Source organism: Anarhichas minor, unplaced genomic scaffold, assembly GCF_050575085.1.
Source record: "Anarhichas minor isolate MPS153535 unplaced genomic scaffold, ASM5057508v1 ptg000021l, whole genome shotgun sequence".
NCBI classification, from domain to species: domain Eukaryota; kingdom Metazoa; phylum Chordata; class Actinopteri; order Perciformes; family Anarhichadidae; genus Anarhichas; species Anarhichas minor.
Window position 1 is genome coordinate 3,043,239 of NW_027466467.1, and position 26,239 is coordinate 3,069,477.

The 26,239-nt window shown below is 40.5% G+C and overlaps 1 protein-coding gene across 1 annotated transcript; it reads left to right on the forward strand.

The window, feature by feature from the left end:
- The first annotated feature begins 531 nt into the window (after positions 1–531).
- Positions 532–24,561, forward strand: raly (RALY heterogeneous nuclear ribonucleoprotein). The gene is made up of 7 exons (XM_076096168.1): positions 532–787; positions 7,821–7,893; positions 9,057–9,104; positions 11,496–11,659; positions 17,620–17,739; positions 21,150–21,331; positions 24,517–24,561. The coding sequence occupies exons 1-7, from the start codon at positions 532–534 to the stop codon at positions 24,559–24,561; spliced, it is 888 nt and encodes a 295-aa protein (XP_075952283.1).
- The last annotated feature ends 1,678 nt before the right edge of the window (positions 24,562–26,239 follow it).

The window sequence follows — 26,239 nt, forward strand, 5'->3', positions numbered from 1 at the left end:
TGAGTACAGCTCAGACGTGTGTTGTGGTGCCTTCATGTGCCCATATTGAAAGCTAAAGATTTGCAGGATTCTGTTGCAGTAGATTGGGAAGACAGTTTAACATAACACAACCTCTTGAGTGAACTTTACGTGGTCATAAAATTGTAAAATAAACTCTCCAAGGCTGCCTCACAAGGAGGCCACACACCCACACTGCAACTTCTTATTTCTTATCATATTCTTGCAAAAGCATGGCGTGTATGTATGCACCAAGGTCTCTCCGTCTGTGTGAAACATGAATGAACAATGAGTTTGGTCTGTAAAGAAAGTCATCTACTGTCATTGTTGTGTTGACAGTAATTTGCTGACTCGTGCTTTCCCAGCTGGTTTGGTGATTTGTGTTCAGTTCTGAGTCTCAAATGTCTCAGTGTTTGCAGCTGTGCTAACCCCAAGTGTCTGTTCTCTTGTATTCTCTTCAGATCCCCACCTCTCCGAATCTCTCCCTCCCGATCCATCCATTCGTCAGTCGCCTCTTTCGCCCGTCTCTCCAGCATGTCGCTGAAGGTCCAGACCAGTAATGTGACCAACAAGACAGATCCAAAGTCGATCAACTCCCGGGTGTTCATCGGCAATCTCAACACAGCGGTGGTGAAGAAGTCGGACGTGGAGAGCATCTTCTCCAAGTATGGCCGGGTCTTGGGATGCTCCGTGCACAAAGGCTACGCCTTCATCCAGTACGCCAGCGAGAGGCACGCCAGGGGGGCCGTGATCGGGGAGAACGGCAGGGTGCTGGCCGGACAGACGCTGGGTGAGTCCACGTGACACTCTGTGAATTATCAGACTGTTCTCATCCACTGTTAAAGCTATGAAAAGCCAGGAAGCACAGGCCTATCGCCAAGGAAGTCAGGTGATCAAAGTATAAAGTGCAACAAAGTTGACACAATGAGCAGGCTGGCTTTGATGGATGAGTCAAACAAACACAGGACTTTCACCCAGGAGACTGTTGATTGGGTCCTTTGTGAGACCAGGTTGACATTGATTTATTTTACCTTTCTTTTGTTCTGTAACTAATGTAACTCCACCTGCATAAGGAACTGTTGTACGAGGAAACATTGTAATTACAGCTCTACGTACAAAGCATGAAAAGAAAAGTGTGATTGCCAAAATAGGTGGGCTTTTTTCAAGTTTGACTGATTTACCCTCAAATTATTTAAGATGAGGTTATTCTACCTGCAGATGGAAATAATAAAGTGCACATTATGACATTGAAATGGTTTAAGTGGTGGTTTGCTCCATTTTTCAAAACTATGTATGTCCTGTTTCGGAAAAACAAATCTGTAGACAACAAAAAAATCGTATTTAATTAAAAAGAAGTATATTTCCTGGGCTCCAAAGGTTTTAAAAATGGCAAAACTCACTAACTCAGAAAATGTCTTCTTACGAAGATGCCAATTTCTAAATGAGTGTGTGACTGGTGGTGAAATGGTGAAATAGCCTTTGCACTAGTTTCAATTAATTGATTCATCAGTAATCTAATTAATTAGTTAATTACTAAATCAAGTAAGTCTATAGAATGTCAGAAGATAGTGGAAAATATCCTGACCTCTTTGAATCGCATGTTTTATTTGACTGTAGTCCAAACCCAAAGACATTTGAGCGAATGTTCGTCATTTTGGTTTTATAAAAGACTTAAACAATTAATCAAAATTGCCGTTAAAATATTCCATGGTGAATTGCTAATCAATTGACTTCTAATTTCAACATTACCCTTGGTTGCTGTGTTTGAGTTACACTGTTCACACTTGCTTGTTTGAACACTGCAGGCTACAGAAATCCCAGAGATATAGCTGAACCTTTCTCTTCACACTTGAAGTTTTCAGGACTGTCCCCTCGGGGTTTAGCAGGTTGAGATGTCATCTTTTGAAAGCATGAGAACAAAAGCCTCAGAATGTCTCTGGTGTTTCATCAGAAAACATTTTCAACTTTGACGCTAAATAAGTAGGCGCAGTTGATGAGACCTGAGATCAGCACATGAAAGGATGCAGAACATTTCTGTTTTTATTTTTGGTTCATGCATGATCTGTTTAATCTGTTTAACTTGCACGGCAGCTGGATTCCTTGAAAAAGGGTGCACTCAGTAGAGTGCAGATCTCCTCCAGGTGTTACTGCAATGACAACTGCTTTATTGTGTGATACTAATAGGCTGTAAGGAGTCATAAAATACACATCTGTCAAACTCAAAAACAAGGATTGAAGGATCATTTATTGTCATCATGCAACACAGGGATGCACAACAAAGTTCAGTTGTTGCCCATTTGCAACACAACAAACAAAAACAGTAGTACGTTCCTGTAGTGCATTTTTTGAATTTGCATCCGACATCTTTACACCAAAAACTCAACGTGAGGAAAACCACTGTCCCATCAACATTGACTGTGCCTGAGCACCAAGCACCACGACGCAAACACAGAGTCCACCTCCTCTCGACCCACCGGAGTCCCGCGCTCTGTCCTGCGGTCCGCCCGTCAAGTTCAGCTTGATCCGGGATGAATGACGGAGCCTGTATGCAGTTTGCAGCACAGAATGCAAGATTAGCCGTGGACAGACAGGGAGGTGCACACACGCGTAAACCATGGCATGCCTCTCCTGGCGGACATTTCAATCTTGTCAGGATTCAAGCAAATTTGTGTCTGAACCACAGCGGTGTGGAGCGATCAGCCTCCTGTGAGTCTTCAGAGCATACAGTCTTGCAATAACCAGAATGAAGTTCAGTGAACTTGCTGCAACCGCAGAAACTTTGACGACCCCTGAGCGCCATTACATCCGTTTCCCTCTCGAGTGTTTACTTATGCGATCTCTCCCCCACCTTTCCTCTGTGTTACTGCGCAATAAGATATCAGAGGGGAAATCAGAGTTGAGCGCCGTGTGCCTTTACGCTGTTGGAGTGTTTTCCGCCATCTGTCTGTTTCCCCCGGCGGACAGGGAAGAGACGAGTTGTCGGCGAGCAGGTGTGAAGACCTCAACTGCTTTATGTTCAATCACAGCAGAGCTGCGAGCACGTTTCTCTCATAATCTCTCTCAGTGCAGTGTGTGCGCTCTAACACACGTGCATGTGGGGGTCTAAGTGTATTGAATGAATCAGAATGTGCCAAAATAACGCGTTCTCACTACCAGTGCATCAAATACTGCAGCTTGCTCAGTGAGATATGTGTCACTCGCTCAACAGACTCGTCTGAAATGGAAAAAGAAAAATCAACGAGGATGTCGAACATTCTAAATGTTATTCTTTAACTTTCTTATCGTCATCTTTAGTGGTTATTTGCATAAAAATACACAATTCAAGTGATACGGCAATAAATGATTGCATTTCTATTTCAATGTGTGTTTTAATTAAACTTTTTCTGAGGGGCCTTAGTAGTTAAAATTATGCTGCTTAGAGTTAGTGTTAAGTGTTAAGTGTTAGGAAGTTAAACAGGTCATCATTTTCTCTCTAATATCTATTTTATGTGAAAACACCTTCAAATAAATGTATTCGTTCCAGTTTCTTGCCAGAAACTACATTTTACAAGATTACATTTGAACACATCATGCATGATAACGTTGTAATTTACCTTCATCCCACATACTCATGTTTACTGTGTGGAGCTTGAAAGCACCATAATGTAACTGAATGTTTGTTAGCCGTTAGCGCTGTTATCAGCAGGACTGTGCTAGGGAGAGACCCGGAGCTGTCGGCAGAAGAGCCAGTTACTGTTATTACTCTGAGCAGCGTGCATGGGAATGAATTACAATATCATAGGCCTAGTTGCTCCAAATGTTGCTATGCTGTCAGACTGTGCTGCCAACTGGCTGCTAACAGCTGACACCCAACATTAACTAGCTTTTCTCCTGCTGATTTAGGCAAGGAGTGAGCGTTAGACATTCTTTCACGCAATAACCCTAATAATTTTGTGCAATAAAGGGAATAAATACAGCAATGATTCCTGTATATGGTTGATGTTTATCATTGTGCTGAATGTTCTACTAGTAAAATGTTCTACTAGTTACAAGTGGAATCTGAGGAGTAGAGGAGTACGTAGAGCCTCATAGTTTGAAGCTAAGGTGCGCTGAAGCTAAGTTTGAAGTTTGAAGCTAAGGCGCGCTGTTCAAGCTGGAGTATTCGGCACATTGGTGTGACAATGTGTTGGCCTCAACTCCATTTTATACACTAGTTGTAAATGCACCCATTGATTTCTAATGCAATTCTCATTTTTCACCGGGAACGCCACAGTTGTAGAAAAGTTTCATAAAACACCCAGAATTCGAACAGAAATGATAAAAATGTATTTTGTTTGTTCAGATGCTCTTTGTGGACGAAGCCACTGAAGTAAAGGAAGGAAAAAAAACAGGTTTAGGATAATTTATAAAACTCTTTGTGTCTCTGTTAAACAATTCCTTGGATGTTTTCCAGGCAGGGGTTTTCGTCCACACCACAGCACCGTGACTTCTCCAACACGGAGAGCGGAAACGCTTCAGTACATTTTTAATGCTGCTTTCAACACGGTCAACCACAAAATAATACTAGACAGACTGCGCAGTTGGACTTTCTGGCAAAGTGCAAAACTGGTTTGAACCATTTTTGAAGGACAGGGACCACACTGAGTTGATCGGTAGTATATTATCCGTTTGTGAAACAAGTAACATGTGGAATGTCCCAAGGGTCGGTTCTCTGGCCTCTTCTCTTCAGCTGATTGCTGCCCTGTGGGTTGTTTTTGTTCAACACACTATTAGGGTTCAATTGTGTTGCTTCCACCCAGCACATGTGGGTGGGAAGTTCAAACCGCTCTGTGCCCACACAAAGAAACAACCATCCATACCCACCCATTCTTTAACCCCATCATCCTGTTAGGATCTCTGGGGGCTGGAGCCTATCCCAGCATGCATTGGGTGAGAGGAGGGGAACACCATGACAGCTCAACAGTCCATCATAGGGAAATCTAGTGTTTCCAGTTCACCTAAACTGCATGCTTTTGCATTTTGGGAGGAAACTGGAGCACCTGCAAGGAACCCATGCAGACATGGGGAGAATACAATCTTTAACATGTCTGTACCTCCTGAAATTCCTTAAAACATAAAGCAGGATGATGGAACTTCATGTGTTTGAAATGTGTCGGAAGACCAAGGGAAGGAACGAGTGGAGATGATAAAAGGATGGATGGATGGACAGATGAGCAGGGAAAAGTGAGTTTTCAGCAGCCAGAGGCTGAAGATTCAAGCCTGTTAACTTCACCGTGAAGGGGAATGTGTGTGTGTGTGTGTGTGTGTGTGTGTGTGTGTGTGTGTGTGTGTGTGTGTGTGTGTGTGTGTGTGTGTGTGTGTGTGTGTGTGTGTGTGTGTGTGTGTGTGTGTGCGTTTAAGGCAGTGATCCAGAACCCTGACCGCAGCCAGGTGTGGAAATGGCAGAAATCCAGTTGTTTGCAAGGACACACACACACACGTACACACAAACACATCTTCATCCAACACAAACTGTTATTGACCTCCCCTTTATGACCTAGGCAAACAATGCAAGCGCACACATAGACACACACACACACACACACACACACACAGACCACCTGCCAATCCATATGCTTCAGTGCTTTTTATTCTTGTTCTTGTTGTTCAAAGTGGAAGTCCCTGAACGCAACACAAACATACTTTATCGACCCAATGCTTCTCTGAGCAAAAAGTAATTTCAGTATTTCCAAAAACAAATCACGTTCTTTTGCTGATGAAAATAATTAGGTTTAGTAAAATATTGTGATTTGGGTTAAAATAAGTATGATTGCTGTGTAACATCATTAGCGTAGCCGAGGTTACGTACATGACGTAAGTCAAGTCCTTTGTAACTTGTATACTCTGAGCGTCTGGGTTGCCGCTGTAGTTACTTGAAAGCCAGATGCGTCTCATACAAGCGCTAGATGATGCCTTGTGCGTCAGATGCAAAGGGCAGTGACAAGACATCGGCATTTGAAGTTGATCGATAATTGGTGGCTGTGATGCAGCTACAATCGTACAAAGGACTTTAAAATATTCAAAACATTTGTAAATGTTTCACATGAAAGTAAATGAAGTCGATGTGAATGTAAAGATAACTCCATGCCTACAGACTGATTTAGAGATGTTTTTGATGACGTTTAAGGCATTTTGTGTCTGACTTGAGACCCTACTCAAAATTGGTCTTATTTTACCAATCTGAGTCAGCCCGATGTCCTCGGACAGGAAGCTACTTGCTGTTCCAAAGATCCAATTCATCCATCGTTTTGTTCTTCTGTACGTCTTGGATTGTTATGACGGTCCCGGGGATAACACATTTACTGTGTTGCACTTCAGTATTTACCTTTTTATCACCTCTTTTATGTGAAGCACTTTGTTGGAACTTCTGGTTTTGTGAAGTGCCAAACAATCATCATTATCATTTTACTTTTATTGTTTGTCATGTTTTGCTTGCCAACCAAAAACACAAAGGTAGTGATTATGTGATTAAAATGGTTAAACGTGTCTCATAATATCAACTGGAAGTCATTCCAGTAAAAAGAAACACACATGGGTTTGATATTACCCGGAGAGCTAAGACGAGAGGGAGTATGGCAGTGAGGCATGTAAAGAGTCGGGTAGTTAAGTGGCACAGAGAAAAAAGACCGATTTAATATGATCCCCAAAGCAAAACCCACACAAACTGCAGTGGGGCAGAGAGCATCACTTAGCAGCCCCTTAGCTGTCATAGCTTTATCCTACACTACACTCACACACACACACACACACACACACACACACACACACACACACACACACACACACACTGTGCCTTGTGGGAAATGTCCCCTGTATTACTCTGTGTGTGTCCGTGTGTATGTGTGTGCATGTATTCCTCATGTTGTGGGGACACTGCTCACACAGTAACATTGTGGGGACTCGCAGTGCACATGAATCATTATATTTTAGGGTGAACACTTGAAGGTTAGGTGAAGGCTCAGGTAAAGGTGAGGTTTAGTTGTATGTTGAGGTCAGGGTCAGGGTTAGTTTTAGGCCAGAAGCGTTTATGACTGGAGTTGTTAAGTGGGATGGAAACACGACTGATTGAAATCCTAATTGAACACAGATTTGTGCCACATAGAAAACGTGTGTGTGTGTGTGTGTGTGTATGTGTGTGTGTGTGTGTGTGCACTTCTCTGTACATCCATCTTTGTGAGGACACTTATTAACATAAAGCATGTCCCAGCACCATATCCTAACCTTAACCATCACAACTACGTTTTTTTTTTTCAAGTCTCTTATTTAACCTGCAGCAACATGATCAATGAATTCATCCACATTTGTTTTGTTACCACCACATCTGTGTCAGTAATGCAGGGCATTAACAGTTCATGTGGAATCTCTTATTTACTTGAGTGCAGGATTTTTTAAATGTTTTTTTGACCACAATTAACAGATTAAAGTCTCAAACAGAAGAGCTGGAAATCAGATTTCTTACTTTCCGCCTGATTACTTATGAATGGAAAGTTGTCAGGCCAATATGGGCCTGTTGGGAGCTGCACTGACTGACTGTAGAGACGATGTTGTAAAATGGCTCAACAGCGTCCTCTACTGGAGATCACAAGGCGACACACCATCCACCAGATTATCCTTTAAAAAGTTATCCTCTCTCCACTGATTCTTTACCACCGCTTTCTTTTTTTCAGTGCTCAAACATATATTTCACTAAATGTTTTTGAGCTTGAAGGAACATTTGATCTCTTTTATGGAGTTGTTAACAACGTGTTGGGTACGTCAAAAATGAAACGCTGCTCTTCTGTTTCCCTCTGCTATTTATTTTCCAGATGTCAACATGGCAGGAGAGCCAAGGCCCAACAGACCCAAAATCCTGAAGCGATCAGCCGCTTCTCTCTACAGGTACACACACAGGTGCCCTTTCATTTGGAGGATTGTTTGATAGTTCAGTGTTCTAAAAAAGCTCAGGTGCTTTTTCAAAGCTTGTATTAGAAGGCCAACAAGAGACTATTTTACCCACAGATGTGTAGACCGCAAAAAAACAAACGCAGCTGATCTTGTGGGACTGAGATACAAACCACTTTAGTTGAAGAGGGCCAAGGTTTTAAAACCGCCTACACTGGATAACAACACCCTGAAGAAGGAGGAGGCCGAGACCTGGAGGTGTGAAACGACACCCTGAAGAAGTCCCAGGCTTCTATTTTTAACACCTCAGCCCTCCAAGAACAACGGCTGTCATGAGTGTTTAGACTTGAAGGGTTTTATTGTGGAGGGACAGTATGTCAGATTTTTGCGGATTTCTTTTTACGTAGACTCTTTAATCCTTTTATTTGGTTATTGTTTCCCATGTATTAAAGACGTGTGATGAGTCGCGCTGCTTAAAACAGCTGCTAAACCTGAACAAAAATGATTCAATCTTAGACTTACAGTTTGTCTCCTTTGATGGTTTGCGTACTCTTTCAGAAGATTTAACAAAGGTAATATTATTGTTCCATTCCTGAGGTATAACGGTCACATGAATGGGACAAGGTGTTCCTTAAATATTGCGTTCTTGAGAATGGGACGGACAGAGACATTAAATGATAAATACTGTTCATCATATAAGTGATGAATACAGTTTCAACAAAAGGCAGTATTTATGTCTTATTTCTTATAAGGTGTATCTTATGTATTGTTGTTTTATAGTTTTATTCTTGTTTTGAGGAACCTCTGACTTTGTTGTTTCCGCCAAAATCCTTTATCCAGGACGATTGTAAAATCTGTCCATAAACATTACACGTAATATACATAATTCACGAGAATTCAATTTCTCTTGCCAGGTTTTGTTTTTGTTCATATTTCTGTCTCTCTTTCTGTCTCTTGGGGTAACATGAAGTGGTTTCTTTTTGGTCTCACACACAGTTTGTAATTACTGCCTTTTTAATTCGTACGTGCAACCATAAACCCCAGAATGCTTTCTGTTCCCATGTGTTGTTTTAAATGTGGTTTCATGCTGGTGTTACTGAGCGTACTGTGTGACATTTGTTTTTGCACTATCACTGTGTGCTATTGTGCTTCTTCCCCAGTGGCTACGAGTTTGACTACGACTTCTACAGAGAAGACTTCTATGACAGGTAAGAGAACGGATGGTTCTCGGGGTTCTTCCAGCATTCTTCTGCGTTTTAGTGCCAGCAGGCAATATCCACACATGATTGATCTGATGCGAGCAAATCTTAGAATTCAGGTTAGAGAAAGGAATAAAAGTTAGGAAACAGCGACGCAAACTGACCACACACAACAAGTAAATCCAGAATCTGATGAACTGTGGAAGATGAGCCTTGTGTGTCATTCAGAGCATCAATATATCTTTACTCTGCTGTGCAGCCGGTCACCTGCAGATCTTCATCCAACAGCTCACTGTTGCTGCTCATGACTGTTCCTTTGCTCACAGCAATATTTTAAACTAATCCACTGTTAAAAAATGCAGGAAATGACCGTTGTCTTGTTCTACCACTTAAAATCTAAAGGAAAGGATTTGCTACTCAGCCCTCCTCCCAGATGTGTAAGCGCCTCATCCCATCGCTCAGGGTCAGCCCAGCAACCCTACAGGATTCCACCCGCTGATCTGCTGCCCACAAGCTGGCTTAATTAACCTCTTTACATCCATCCCACCAAATCAACCCCTTTCCCAGAATTTGAGAAATCATGCTGAGCTTTACTGGATAAACATCTGTCTTAACATATGTTGAAACATGCTGAACAGCTGGGTTGCAGACCTCAGGACTGATTTACACCCATAACTGTGATCTGGCAGTCTCACTCCCTCCCATTTTTAGCCCATGAATGTAATGGTATGATATATATATATGGTATCTATACAAGAAGTTGCATTTTTCTTTCTTCCCCACTTATCCTTTCATTTCTGTCAACCCTTCTGTGTGTTTCTTTAAGTATATTTCCTTTATTTTTTATTCTCAACATCAAAAGCAGCCTTAGCCAGTCCTGGAATTCTATCATTTTAGGGACAAGGCCACTTGGTTTTTGGTCATTTGTTCAAGAGTACAAAGGCCAAATGCCAGGGCAGCAAGGCCATCAAATAAAACAATGATCTCAAGTCCACAAAAGAAGGAATTTACATTATGATTTAAGGATGATTTTATTTTTAATACCATACTTTAATATAACTATCAGTGAAATAAATAGATAAATATATTTGTTTATTTTGATAGAACAATTTATTAACGTTTTAGAGGCGGAGCGTTTTGCCTGTCCAATTTTGTTGACTTGCAGATTTTGTAAGTTGGCTAGATAGTTAATTTGCTTATTTTTTGTCTGTTTTAATTGTGTTTATAGTTCTTTCCTACTTTGTTTGCCGCTTGCCAACAGACAAAGTTAGTACACTTAAAAGTCCAAGTGTGAACGACGTGAATCAGAGATTTGTGGCTGTTTTTAAAAATACAAACAAAAGACACTGGGGGAAAAATGTACTGGCAGGAAAGAGGAGGAGGAAACGGTGAAATCAGCCAGAGACGTGCTGATGGCTGCAGGGCAGCACAGGGGTGTAAGGCCAGACTGAGGGGGCACGGCAGACAAGAAACTTTGATTCAAAGTTTATTTATCTCCTGAAGTATGATCTGTATGGTCAAACTTGGAATTAAAAACCTTGTCTGCTCTGATTATTTGCTAAGTGCCGCAGAACAGCTTTGTCCAAATGGTAAAATTAAATTGCCACGTACTTCTTTAGCTCTCTTTCCCCTGTATTCCTGTGGAGACGCATGTTAAGCTGTGGGAGTGAAGCCCATAACCATCTGGAAAAAAAGTTGCTTCTTGTCCCAAATGGTTAAAACACAGCCTGCAATGGAACATATCTCATAGGGTTTGAAGTAGTCAAGCCAACGGGAGGTCAGTCTTGTCAAAATCGTTAAATAACCATATTCCACACACATCTCCCAGACCATCCTCAACTTTCATGACCCAAGTTGAATTCACATGTTATTACATATTTTACTGCTTTTTATTGTTATTATTATTATATACTATGACAAAACTTGTAATCTAACCAGGGGTTCAGAGCAGTTCCCCGTGTGCCCACCAACCAAACTGAGGCCGGCACATTGAGTAAGACAGTGTTGTCTGATTTGGATTACATTGTCAAGACGGAAAGTTATTGTTTTAACGTCGACAGTTTATTCAGGTTCTTTGTAATGCACTTCCATGCAAAATCATCAAACCAGTTTCTCCACCCCAAAGTTTCCCTCTTTGAACGTGCAGTATACAAGCAGGTGTGCAGATCGTTTTATTTAGCTTCAGTGGGAAATATCGTCAGCCAGAAGACTAGAAAAGTGCTTCACAAATCCATTTACAACTTACCAAACACCCTCTCCTCATCATCTCACCTCTCCTCTTTCAACTTTCCCCCTTGCTTTCCTCCTTTTTAACTCTCTCCTCCTTTCTTTCTTTTTTCTTTCCTTGTTGCCTCTCTTTGCCTCCCTCCTTTCCATCTCCCTTGTTCTCGCTCTCTTCAGGTTGTTTGAGTACCACGGCAGGGTGTCTCCGGTCCCTCGGGTGGTGCCCGTCAAACGCCCGCGGGTAGCAGTGCCTCTGGTACGACGGGTCAAATCCTTGCCTGTCAAACTGCTGGCGCGTAACGCCTCCGTCCTCCCCACCAGCAATGGCAACAAACAGAGATGTAAGTCTGCTACTCTCTTTACTAGTTCTGACATCGATAGTAGCCGTAGATAACGTGATTTCCCTCCTCATGTTGTGAAACAGATGAAGATGATATGATACTAGAGAAGTCCAACTTCAACACATTCAAATTAAACAAATATTCTAAATGTTGGTCACCTGTACACACTGTATGTAAGGCTCAGTTTGGGCATGCAATAATAAATGCAATGATATTGGTAAAGGTTGAATCGGTTAGTTGTTAAACAATAGCATTAGCTAAAGTAGCAACAGTAGGCTAATTGTTTTGGTAAAACTAGAAATTGCAGTAAATGCAGTAAATGCAGTTGTTGTGTTAGCAGCTTCAGTCAACAGCGAAATAGTCAAATTGTAGGATTCTGAATGTAAACATGTGTAATCATCGCGTCGGTATCCCGTGTTCTTAAACCACCACATGACATCAGACTCTCTCTTCCTCTCTGCCTGTATGTCCCTCTTCCTTTTCTCACTTGTTTAATTCTTCTTCTCTTATATTTTCTCGTCCACCTGACAAACTCCACCCTTGTGATCCAAACCTTCCCGTCAACCATCTTTAAAGTCTATGTTTTACAGCAGAGGGTTCAAGCATCACTGCGACTGTTGTCACATTATTTTAGGATTCTGCTCATCAAACGTTCATTTCACATCATGTTCATAACGTGGATCTGAAAAGAAAATCTGACTCCCGTTATCCCCTTTTTAATTATTTCTTTCCAAACAGCAGTTTTTGATTCCTGCAGAGTTTCAACTTGTTGATTGAAAACTGAAGTAACGTCCCTTGGCAGACTGTTAATGTTTGCCCCTGCATGACTCTGCAGTTACATAATGTATTTTGGAGAGATTCACACCAGAATTAGGATTGTTAATGAAAATCAAAACAGACAGAACCACCGTGGCAGTGTCAATCCAATAAGAACATGGGATGCAGACGAGAGTAAAGCAGTGTGAGCTTTTGGACTTGGGCTTTGACAGGTGCTGTATCAGCGTCGTGGTGGTAATTGGCCGTGAATTTTGGATGCAGAATCTATGTTCTCATCATTTCTTATTATTCCCACATCACAATTTGTTGGTATTTAAAGTCATATGTAGTCACATTGTTTGTTGTTTTATGTAAACACAACATTCAAAATGTGCACCTCCTCTCTGGTTCAACAAACCTTCAAGTGAGAGAGAGGGAGGGAGGGAGAGAGAGGGAGGGAAGGGGGGAGAGGGAGCGAGAGAGAGAGAGAGAGAGAGAGAGAGAGAGAGAGAGAGAGAGAGAGAGACGGTGGTTGAGCGAGCTAGACAGTGAATGAAGAGAGGGACTGGTGTTGGTCAGAACAAGAATCAGAAAAAAAAATCCAAACGTTCAGTTTGTTTGATAGCACTTACGTTCTAAAGCACAAATGAACACTTCCACACCTCCTCACACACCTGTGGGAAGGTGCCGGATTTGTAATGAATGCAGCTCCATCCTGCTGTCGCTCTCACTCTGTGGCTGTCTGTGTCAGGCCTGTGAGGTCCGTGAGCTTTAATAATCGCCACGGTCTCTGAACATGGCCAAAGTCTACCTTCTACTGCAATCAGGAGGACAGTATCACAGTATCTCATTTGCACACTAGGCATTTGTATTTGTTTAGCTGGCCAATCAGGCATGCCTACCAAAGTATGTGTGAACCCTACAGTTTATAAAGCAGCTCACATTGACTTCAGCGAGCGGGGTAAGAGTGGCAGGTCCCCCTTCACAGAGGCCTTTGCTCATAGAACTAGGGTTACTTTAGATATTGTTTTTCCTTTCATGTTTTAACCAAGCCTGTCTTCACCAGAAAACAACGGCAGAATTGATTGTTTGTCTAAAGGAATCATTTCTTCGATCAGAATCTAAGACAGCAGTAATGCTACTTTGATACAGCAACACAAAACACTCAAAAGAGGAGTTCCTCTTTGACATGTCAGATCATGAGAGATTGCGTTCTGTTTCTACCAACAGTCAACATTGTCAAAACATTGTTTTTAAACCATGACTAACCTTAAACCTTAACCAATGGGTTTGTAAGAGCAGATTTTATGATTAAGCTGAAACTGTTTGGCCTCATGCAGAATTGTCTCAACGCATGCATCATAGAGTGAATATGTGTCCATTGGTGGATTTACATTGTCTTTGTTTGCAATAGCACTGCAAATAAAATTTGCATCACTTTTAATATAAACCTTAACGGTGTTAATATTAATTAAACCATTGTGATTGGTTGTGAGGCTTGACAGCAGCAAACTTTGTATTCACACTGTATAATCCTTTTTATCTAGTCAAACCTGCCATGTACCACTGCCGCTTAGCTCTCAAGATTAGCTCATTAGATTCATAAAGAACCAGTTACAGAGTTGTACGTTAACCTCTAAACTAATGTATCTCTTTCAGATCTAAGGCCTCTCAGGCTGTTTTCATTAACTCCCTGCTACCAAAACTTGGAGAGATCCAAGTGGCCACACTTTGAGTGGAGTTTAAGTTGTCATTTAAATCATTCCCATAGGCCTTTAGCTCCTCTTGTCTTCCAAAATGTTTCACATTTCAGGTCAAATTAAATTTTACCCCATGTGCTTTACAACATCTGACTTTTATTAAAACTGAGGAGAAGACAAACTCAACTTTAGACCCACAATTTTGATAGACAGGTAGTATTTAAAGTGCTTGCCAACATTCTAAACGAATGCATGTAACGAGTGAAAACCGATACTCCGTGCAGGACAAGTCCAAAGCTGATGCTAGAGGGGCCCCTAGTGTGTCATATTGTGAAGCTTAGGGCAACACTGGACAAGCATCTGTGTTTGACAAGTTGGGAGTGAGTTTTTGTTGGATTCGGTTTGTTTTATTTCAGGGAAACAAATTTTGTGAGTGGAAATCCGGAGTCACTGGGAACTTTAATATCAAGTGGCCACCTTGGCTGTGGACTGAGGGCCCCTGGCTTTCTCTTTAAGCTCTTTTCCACATTAGCCTTTGACACCAATCATTTTCTTAAAGTTTTACATCTCGATCTTACAAATGTTAGTATTTACCAAAGTCTTTCAACAGTGCATATATGAAGGTAGATCAACTCTTTGGATGATATAGCTGCTAGACGCAGTATATGACGCCGATTAATGTATCCTGAAGAAGGCAAGAGTGCCTCCTTGTGTTTGAACTGGGACCACTTGCTCCTCTGTGGATCAAAAATATTTTGGGTTTTATTGTGTATGTGCTCGGATGTTATTTCACCTTGGGTACTCAATGTTGTATCCAGAAACGCAGAAACCCGTGTGTGTGTGTGTGTGTGTGTGTGTGTGTGTGTGCGTGTGTGTGTGTGTGTGTGTGTGTGTGTGTGTGTGTGTGTGTGGTAGAAGCAAAGATGGAGAAGAGGGGGAAGGGAAAGAAAGAAAGGAGGACAGAGATGTGAATGTGTATTGAGCAACAACCACACACACACACACACACACAGTTGGGAAATATGGTAGTAATTTGAGTGGTGAAACAGAAACAACCACCAGATGTGTTTCATGGCTTCAGTTGTCCGCTATTGCCACTAATGTACTCATCACTTGGTCTGTCTTTCCTTAATCACCTTCTTCTCTCTCGGCTTGTTTCAGTGGTTTACCAGAGACATCTCAATATCTCTTTCTTTTCTTTTTAAATTGCAGAACAAACACAATACGTCAAAAACATAATATGGATGCATTATACAGGTAAATCAGATGTCCAACATATGGATAATAAAGCAATTAGAAAATAGTAAATTAAAAACATTTTAAAACTATTATCCACACCCTGTTTAGTGTGTTTCCAGGGTATCACATAGATTGTGTCAGAAATGTTAGCTCTTCAAACCCTCCTCACGTAGACAAGCCAGTGTTTTGGCGAAGTCAGCATTGCCCCATAACTCTTCAGCGGTGAATCTCAAGGCTGGCTGATATACTGCGTCTAAAAGGTTTGAGACTGGAGCCGGTCGCTCCCCCATGAATATCATCTCCGTATCCAATACAGAGAGTAAAACTGCTTCAACAATCCTTTCCTCGTAAATAATGGAAAGAAAGATTTATTTTGAGAAAGAGAGCCCAATTTCAGTCTCAGGTTCGTTAACAACATGCCAATACAGACTTTGTATATATTTATTAAATTATATAATGTTGCAAGGTGCTATGAGCAGAACACATTTCACAACTTCCATAGTCTGTAAAATACAACAAATATATTTCTGTTTTGGACGTTTTTCTTAAGAATTATATAGTTGCAAACTATGTAAAAACAATTTACCAATAATTCTGATTTCTTTGCATTTGTATGGTCCCCCGGCATATCACATGTTGAAAATACAAATAGGTTACCATCATTTTGATCAAAAGAAAGTATAAATTCCAAAGGAATTCAACAGAGCTACGTTATAAAAAAGATGAATAAGTTGTCAAACAGTTACAGTACAAAACATCACTTGAACAACAGCAACTGGTACGTTGTTCTATCAGAGACCAGGCAAAGAACTCCAGCAGGAAGATGACCAAGATGAGCGAAGGCCAAGTCCAAATAAACAAACAGGGAATATTAGACGCAAGAAAACCAAGGCTGGAAGGCTAGAATCACGCGCTAAATATTCAGCAGAGGGGGAGGGTAATGAGGGACAGGTGGAACCAATCGGTGTGGGACAGGTGGAGGCAAAGGCGGGAAACACCCAAGGGCAAGACGTGAGGTATCTGAGGAGCAGGGCGGGACAGAACGATGAACCTTTTCCATCTTGGGAGATCCAGGCTGTGTTCAGTAACGCATGCTAACGTACTGTTTACACTGTTGATGTCAAATCTGGTATGTAGTGTGTTCGCCCTGCGTAGAATGTGCACTTTGTGTACGGGACAAAATGCCTGAGTTTATAATACGTACATGACTAAGAGTTTAAGACGTGAGCACTTTTTCAACTGCCCCACAATGCATTGCGTCTGGGTGCCTTGATACCGGCTTCCAGACTTGTGAGATCATACGTTATCGTCCATTCACTAGGCAGTATTCAGTACATACTGATTGAGGAAGTATGCGGTACGCTATGCGATTTCAAACACACCGCCTGAGTCCATGGCTGCGGCAGAACAATCTTTGTTGCTTAGGAAAGTTCCAAAGTATGAACGTGTCTGCCATGAGAAGAGCTCGTCACATTCTCTAAACGCTACAGAAAGGTGCTTCGGTGCTTCCTCTCCTATCTCCTTTAGCGTAGGGAACACTGGACCATACTTTACCAGACAGGAAAGGAGTTCATGCCGTCCCACAATTTCTTGCAGCTGCAACATTTAAAGCTGAGGACCGTTAGGCTGTCAACATCCGCCGTTGCTGTTTAGATGTACACTGTGCGGTAATTAAAAACATCGTTCTCAGGAGGGGAAATTTAGTTTTGGACAGGAATCCTCCCATGACCTGCATTGCATTGAGTTTGTTATTGTACTAATATTCACAACAGCAAATATAAAAACATAAGTGCAGTCTGGTTTTCAGTTCTCCCAACATCCTTCCTTGAACCCATGACATTTTCCATAGAGTTCAAGGAAGAGCGGTTAGGACAAGACATCTTTCTGATGATTATTCAAACCGCAGCGAATACCTCCTGCCCGTTGTTAAAGTTCATCATTCAAAATGAGTCCATGGCTCGCTTCTGATCCATTAGTCACACTGGAGTATCTTATGAACATTGTTTCTAAATCCAGTAAATGTCTGAGGGTCAAGCCCTTGTCTAATAAGAATGGACTTAATAATCGATCATCACCTCGAGAAACATAATAATGTTTGAAAGATTCTTTACAAGGCAAAGGTCTGCTTTGCCCTCTGCAGACTTGTTAATCAGACAATGGGCGCTAACGTCTCCCTCTCTGTCTCACTCTCACACTCTCCCCACCCCTATATGTCTCTCTCTCTCTCTCGCTCTCTCTCTCTCTCTGTCTATATCTCTCGACCAGCAGTGAAAGGTGCAGAGCTTCAGGCGATCAAGTCAGAGTTGACTCAGATTAAAGCCAACATCGAAGCTTTGCTGGGCAGACTGGAGCAGATCACAGAAGACACACACATCACCTCCTCAGGTGACACACACACACACACACACACACATGCACGCAAATCAAACAATCATATTAGGAATGATGAGAACAAGATGGAGATTATGTAAACAATGTGCTGGGATTATGTTGATGTGACTCTGCTCATAGCCGGCTGTTGACAGAAACATGATCACAGTCGGGTATATGTGGGGAACTCTATCAGCCCAGAAGATCATGGGGTTTGTGAAGGGACATCAGTAGCCATGTTGGACTTAGTCAAACTAAATATTGTAGTGGTTTTAATATTGTTTTTCATTTTAGAACAACGTAAATTCAACATCAATTTAGAGTTTCAGTTAGCCTGAACCAAGATATATATTCTTTTTTGTGGTATTGATATGTAGTGCACAAAATACTGCCCTGCCATAACTGCTCTAGACGTTTTATGTAACACATGTTCTTGCATATTTGATGTTGTACTTCAGATTTAGAGCCGGGTTTGTCGGGGGCTTCGACAGTTCACTTCCTTCTTAGAAAGTCTCTGGGAGCCACGTGTGCTTTTCAGCTTCCTGGAGACAAAAATGGAAGTGTCACATCAAGAGAAATGAGCAGGAAAGAACATGAAATATGACTTTCCTCATTGATGTTACTCTCTGCGCTGTCTTCTGAAGACATACGTGGCTCATTTGATGTTTCAATGAAAAAGTCACCGAGGCCATGCACTTCTCTTTTTTTTCATTATAAACCAAACCCAGCCCGTGATGAAATACCTGCTAAAATAAAGTAAATCTGCCAATGGAAAAACATAAAATCATGTGCAAGGAAAAGTATGCCACAGTATAAATAAAAGAAGAAGAGAGAACCGAACAGAAAAAAGTACTTTCATGGGAGTAAGGTCAAGCTCTTCTGTTTTTAGCAAGACAGACCGGGAAAATATTTCTTTATTTACCGTCATCTGCTTAAATCTGAATATATGACTGAAGATGTGACTGACATACAAACAGATAATATGGTACAATATGCATGGTGCACACTCAGTTAATTAAATAAAGCGCTACATAAATCTTGTTGGGCCGTTTAGTATTTGGACTTTGGGGGCATCATCATTTGACATCTGTTCATGTCATATAGTAGATGTAATGTTAAGTATAATTATGGGAAAAAAATACAGGATAACATCACACAGAAGGGCCCAGAGGGAGGTCAAGTCATGTTTCTCCCATCTGCTGTCAGGCTGCAATTCAGACTGCTGTGATGAACAAAAGGCAACAGATTTGTGGACCTGCACAGTTTGAGGAGGATGTGGTCAACCTGAGGGGCCTCTGACAATCACGTTACTCTAATGCTCTCTGGGATATTTAGTCATCAGTGTTGTTTGTATGTATGTATATATAATGACCTCTGAACTTGCTTTTGCTTCTCACAGTTGTAGAAACTAGAGCTGGAGAAAGTGAATAATTCATATCCAAAAGGTTTTACACAGACCTCAGTGTTTTAATCTGTATTTAAACATTATGAAGGTTGAGGACAGATGTGGTGACCACCACAGGGTTAAAATGGAAGCAAATCTTAATTCATGGAAAATAACTTACATATAAGATCCTCCTGGAAGCATAGGCCGACATCAAAGCATGACAATCAAAGCACATTGTGTCTTCACTGGCCAGCAACACTTCTTCCATACGACCAATACATATCCTAATAAAATGAATTTTAATACAGCCTCATGAAATCATTACTTAAAAATTACAGAATTGCCCACAAAGACAGTAGGTCACCAAGACAAATATAAAACCACATATAAGAGCCAGTGGATGGAAACAGACTCCGAGATGAAAAGAAAGCAGAACCAGCCATTCTCTGAGAGCATGTGGAGCTGGACAGTGTTCAATACTGAGCTTATATCTGCACCAGGAGCCTGGGATGCAGCTTCAGAAACAACACACAGTGTGAACAAAATGTGTGTGTAGCCTGATTCACTGTTAGGGGTCTTGGTCATTTCATGTATTTCTGTGAGACCACGGTAAACAGCAGTAGTGTTGGGAGCCCGGTCGTCCAACAGTAATCAAAGTGAGTAAGGAAAATGGTATTGTGCATGGGAATGAGGACTTTCCAGTTTCCAAATGCCTTCCTCTGCTGACCACATGCAGCTTCTACTGTCTGTAAGTATGTTTACGAGAAGACCTGCTCATAGATATTAACCCCATCATTAATTATTTCCAGGGCATCTACGTTTTTGAGAAAGCTCAAAGAGCATGGATGTAGTTAAACTGTCCTTTAAATGTCTCTTCACCAACCAAAAACACATTCCAATACAGCCAATCAGAGCATTTAAAGAAAGTGCTCATGTTCACGTTCATATTCAGCACAAACACACATACATTCCTACCTCACCAACAGTGGACGATCATGCTACTCCAACCAAGTGTGGACCTCTTTTTCTGGTCATTTTGAGAAGATAAAAAACAAGAATAGAACATTTCTTTAGGTTCCTGGAATATTTTTGCAAATGTGCTTTGTCATTGTTAGTTTTTAAGACAGGAGGGGACTTTCATTTACAGCATTCCTTCACCTAATGTGTGCTTGTTTACTGTAAAGACTTTCTTTGTTTCTTTCTAAAATTGATAATTTAACCTAAATGTTGTCAATATTTTAACATATAATAAAAATAATCATGGCCACTTCAATTGAGAATAAATAATGTTTTACCTGCAGCTCAGAAGTAACTTGGCTGCATGCACTAATGTCAAGGACTGCAATATTGGCACTACAATGTAATGTATAGTATTTAATATAAATGTATACATATTTTCTTGTTAGTTACATTTTAGAGATTGAATACAACAGTGTAATAATATTCATGTCTGTGTTAATGCTGGTCAGTTATTGTGACCTATGTGGAATGGTGAAGTATGCTTTTTAAAGAGGAATCCTTTCATCCTGTGGATTATATCATATTTTGTATTTGCTCTTAATAACTTAATTTGAGTCAGGAGGAAAAATACATTTTTAAATTTAGGCACGTTTTGAATCATGTGTCATCTAAACTGTTCTACCTTGGTCTCTCACACGTATGTGGACAGACACACACACACACACACACACACACACACACAGGACACTTACCTGGGATATTTCAGAGCAGACTATTGTGTGACGTTTTATTTTTCCATTGTTTCTTTATCATTGTATCACAAGAATCAACTCTCAATCAATGCTTGAAATCAGTCTCTTCTTTTCAATCATAAAGGACGGCTCTGTGTTTTCTCTGCTTAAAGAGATAGGAGAGGAAACAATGAAGGTCCTCTCATGGGACCTTGGAGAAGTCCACCAGCTGTTTTTATGGCCGATACGTGTATTATACATGTTATACTTTCCACATTTTTTCTAACATTTGTGTGTGTGTGTGTGTGTGTGTGTGTGTGTGTGTGTGTGTGTGTGTGTTGGTGCAGAGCTGAGGAAGGCGGGGGAGCGTAAGAGCGAGGAGGCGTGGCAGGAAGGGGAGGAGTCGAGCTCAGAGTTGGAGGACGAGGAGGAGCACAGACAGAACAGCGAAGCTGAGGAAGAAGAAGATGACGAGGAGGAAGAAGAGGAGGGAGAGCACACGCAGGACGACACCCATGACCACATGCTGGTATTTACACCTGTGTGTATGTGACAAACACAATGAGGACTCCTGTAAGTTTACAGTTTTGTGAGGACCTTTGGACGTCCTCACAGTAAAAGACAGATTTCAGAAACAGCAATGAACAGTGTGAAGAATGATAGTCCTTATATTCCTCCTCAACTTCTGCTTTATTGCTTTAATAGTTTGATACAACATAATGAGTGTGTTGCTTACAAGCTTTTAATATCTTAAATCTCCTCTTGTAGAACAATGAAGAGATGAAATAAAATGAGCTGATGATAATCCATAAGTCATTTAAGTTGTTAATTAAACAAAAACTCCAATTGTTTTTTTTTAAATATTATGTTAAATTGGGCTTTGGACTGTTAATCTGGCAAAAGAAGCATATTTCAGCAAAGACCCTTAGGCTCTGGCAAACTGTGAGGGGCCTGTTTTACTATTTTCTGATATTGTGAATCAAAAAGATCAACACATAAATAAATAGTGTCAATAACTGATAGTTGCAGCTATATAGCAGTTCTTGTCAAGATCAGAGGCAATATCAAGCAATTTATTTTAGTCAATATTTTGTTCCCGAAAGATAGCATATTTATGTATTTATTTTGAATATTAATTTAAGGCTTAAGCATTCATAGCATGCATCAATTGATGCGTTTTAGCTGACTCGCATGGTGTGAGGGACTGCTGCGCCTGCTGCACCATGATCCCGAGATGTGTTTCTTTCTTGCTGAACTAATTTGTACTGTATTCATACAAAAAACATCACTCACCTGACTAATAACACAACATTCCATACAGCCAATAATAAACAAAATACACATAATTCTGCCTGAAATGTAACATTTTACAGACAAAGTTTCAATCATTGTTCTGACAGTGAACTAGCCTCATTATCAGCTGCAGGGGAATAGTAGAATCAACAACATATGAACACCAGTAAATATTAAAAAAAAAAGGAAATATCAAAGCCTCCAGCTGTTTTCTCTGAAAAACACCGGGAGGCCTAATCCAACGTAGGCACTGGCTCACACAGAGCAGTTGGAGTGACTCACTGCAAACACAAACACAATCTGCCACTGTGGCAAACCGTACGCCGCCACTCCAGTAACGTCCCTTAAGGAAAATTAATTAATATTCCTGGCATTCATAAAAGCTTAAAGGCTGTATAGCCTGAAATCATAAATCGTGTTATGATTGGTCACTCGAAAGACAAATAATCAGCTCAATAAGTCATTTTTCAACATTACTTAGTTCCAGCGTCTCAATTGTGAGAATTCACCGCATTCCCTCGTCTTTTGTGATGATTAATTTAATGTAATCGGCTTTCGGAGAGTTGGACATTAAAAACAAGCTATTTGAAGATGTCACCTTCTTACATTTTAATGATCAATTAATATAGAAATGTGCACATTCCAGTGATCTTACTTTCATTTTCACTGGCATGGTATATGTAATAATATCCATAATATTTTAGGGAGGCATGCATTTGTACTGTATGCAGCACATATGTGTATATATATATATATATATATATATATATATATATATATATATATATATATAAGCATATGTTCCTATGACGACAACACAATGTATCACAAAGCTTATATTTATGTATGTTACTGAAATGAGCACACTGAAGATGTTAACCATGGCTGTAGATGGTAACACAAAATCCCTCCTAGCGTTTCATATTAATTGCCTTTACCTTATTTTTCCTCATATTAGGTTGTCTTTTGATTCTATTACAAGATGTGAGCTGTCTTCTTGTGTACGTTGACTTGACTATGTATTATTTTTGTCCATGTGTTGCACGGTCAGTCTCATAGGGCAGCTAGCATGTCTGTGGACTCCTGAATAAGCAGCAGCAGGGAGAAACACCGCAGTGGGCTACCTCCACACCTATCAGCGGTACGCCACAGGCTGCTGCTCCCCACCTGCTGTAATCTAATCCCGCAGCTAAACAGAGCTGCTCTCCCTCTCCTTCCTGCTACCGCTGACCTCGGCCGCTCTGTTTACATCAAAAATAAAGCAAGCACCTGCTTGCTGACTGAAAGCACATTTAGTCTGGTCAAATGACCAGAGAAAAGAATAATTATAAAATAACACATGGGTGTATCCTCGGATATAGTTATCAAATTGCCCAATTTCCCAGCATTATCTTATTTCCTTTACAAGGTATGGAAGTTAAATCCCACAGCAGCTGCACAGCGAGACACAAACACACTCTCCTTTACCTTTATTATCTTCTTTAATGGGGAGGAGTATATAACAGGCACCACGTTGTTACAGCCAGGTGTCGTTCCCAGGTCACCAAATACCAACGCTCTGTCACGTCCCTCTGGGTCTGATACTGATACGCATACGCGTCTGTATCAAGGTCCGCATCAGGAGCAGGTCGGTGTTGAAGGAAAGATCAAACAAACACAGGACTTTCATCCATTAAGTTACCTCCGTAAGTTAACTTACAAAACGTACTTAACTTACGGATGTAACTTAAGCCTTGCAACAAACATACAAATTTTAAGTTACATACGTAAGTTACTTAACTTAAATATACGTAACTTACATCATGTCCATAACACATAACTTTTTGTACTGTTACGTAACAAATGTACTTATTTTAAGTTACATATGTACGTTTCTTTACGTTAAATACTTAACGTACATAACTCCCTTACATACTTGAGCTACGTAACAAAGGTACTTATTTTAAGTTACATATGTACGTTTCTTTACGTTAAATACTTAACGTACATAACTCCCTTACATACTTGAGCTACGTAACAAAGGTACTTATTTTAAGTTACATATCTATGTTACTTTGACCTTATAGTTCATTTACATTGCATACATGACACACTAAACTAACATACTTAAGCAACGTAATAAAATAGCAGCTTACTAAAATAGCATATGTAACTTATGTACATAACTTAAGTGACGTGAAAAAATACTTATTTCAATCTTTAATCTTTTGCTGAACCTAACCGAGTAGTTTTATTGCCTAAAGTGATGTATGAATCTGTATGATCTGTATGAAAATATGCAGAATCCCAGGCTTCTTATGTTGCCTTCATGTGAGCAAAAATGTTCTATCGTAGTTTGAGGCCAATTTCACAGAATTACATATTTTAGATTACATGTTTGTGTTTTCAGACTCTGGTCTTTTCTTTTGTTGTTTTGTTCAGGAGAACAGTCGCATATCACCAGAGATGGACTCCATTCACCCATGAGAGGTGAGTGTTTCTTTATGAAATTGGGTTGCTTTCGAACACACTCAAAACCACAAGACCCGTCTTTCTCTCTCTGACGTGCACGTTCAAGCAGCTGCCATTTAAAATGTCTTTTTGCCAGTGTAAAAGAAGACACTTCTCAGAAATGTGCCAGCAAAATAAAGCGCAGATGATTGTCCTATAGAGAAAGCTCTGTATGACTGAAGCACCATCATCTGTTTGAATTGCTGTAGTAAAAACTTCTGCCTCTTGTTGGATTCGTCTTGCATTCTGTTAGAGGCTCTCTGGCGCAGCCGTCTTGTGGAAGTCAAAGCAGTGACGTTTGAGCCACATTTATTTCAAACAGATCTGGAATGATCCGGGGCTGACTCACGACGTCTGGAACTCTGTCATGCTTTGAAGACTGAGACCTCTTATAATTTTCACACAGACGGAGAAATATAAAACAAACGCTTTCTATCAGTTATGATCAATATTTCAAAACTTTGATAGAGCAGCAGATCAAACTGGGATTTTTTTTTTAACCCTATATTTAGCAGTTGGGGAATGAAGGTTCTTGCTCGAGGGCACCTCAGTGGTGGTAGCTAGCTGCTCTTTCACTTTCACTTTCCCCATCCACGTTTATTCTGCCGGTCCAGAGATCGAACCGGCAACCATACAGTAGTCTGTTTCTCTAGCTTTTCGGCCACCTGCACCTCATTTTGGTACAAATCCTTGACAAACAACCATTTTCCAGAACGTGTAGATACAATCTCAACACGTCAAACATTTCGACACACATTGAAAGAGCCAGTGTGGTTTTAATTTAATTTAATTTAATTTAAGCTAAACAAAGAGGCATTGCTTTGGAACTGAACAAAAACATTGCCGCACAATATACCAAGTGTTTCCATAAATGTTGATTTAAGTCCAGCTCATGAACTTTGATCACACCACATTAAATTAAAACAAATGTTTTCATTTTGCTCCCTAGAGTGAAATATGTCTTTTCTTCTCCAAGGTGGAGACTGTTCTGAGCAGTCCTGCTGCTTTTATTGAACAGGGCGTCATATTACAGCATTACATTACATTAAAAACTCTGCTCCTAATTATGATTCCTTTCATGAGCTTTACATGTGTGTATGATGACTAGTTTGTTGTTAAAAATTAATTGTTTTATTGAGTGTTTTTTCTGGCACTAAAAGTGATGTTATGATTTGTATTGATTCAGTAATGAGCTTGTGTCAGGTAATATTTGAAGTGATTAAATCTCTCAAGAGCAAGACACAAGTCAAGAATCTGAAGCAGCATTTTTGCCAACGACTCCATTACATTGTCATTGGCATCCCATTGACATTTGTAATAAAGCAAATTGCTATTAATGTGGACTCGGAACATAATATGTTGTTCACCCCATAACAGCATTTCCCATAAACGCTGTTGAAGTTGTTGCACAGCAGAGATTACAGCTAAAAAGTGAAAATGACATTACAAGAGAGTGGATTTCGTGAAGGAAACTGAGGTGCCATGATGTAAGTGCCTGCTTAGCTGCGCTAGTAAATTGTCATGGCAGCTGTAGTTTTTTGCATGCTGACAAATTAATCGTTTTTTAACTTTGTTATGACGAGCGCTGTAGTGGATGCTCACGTAAACCTCAGGTTCAACAGAGGCCAAGGAAAGAAATGTTGAATTAATTGCA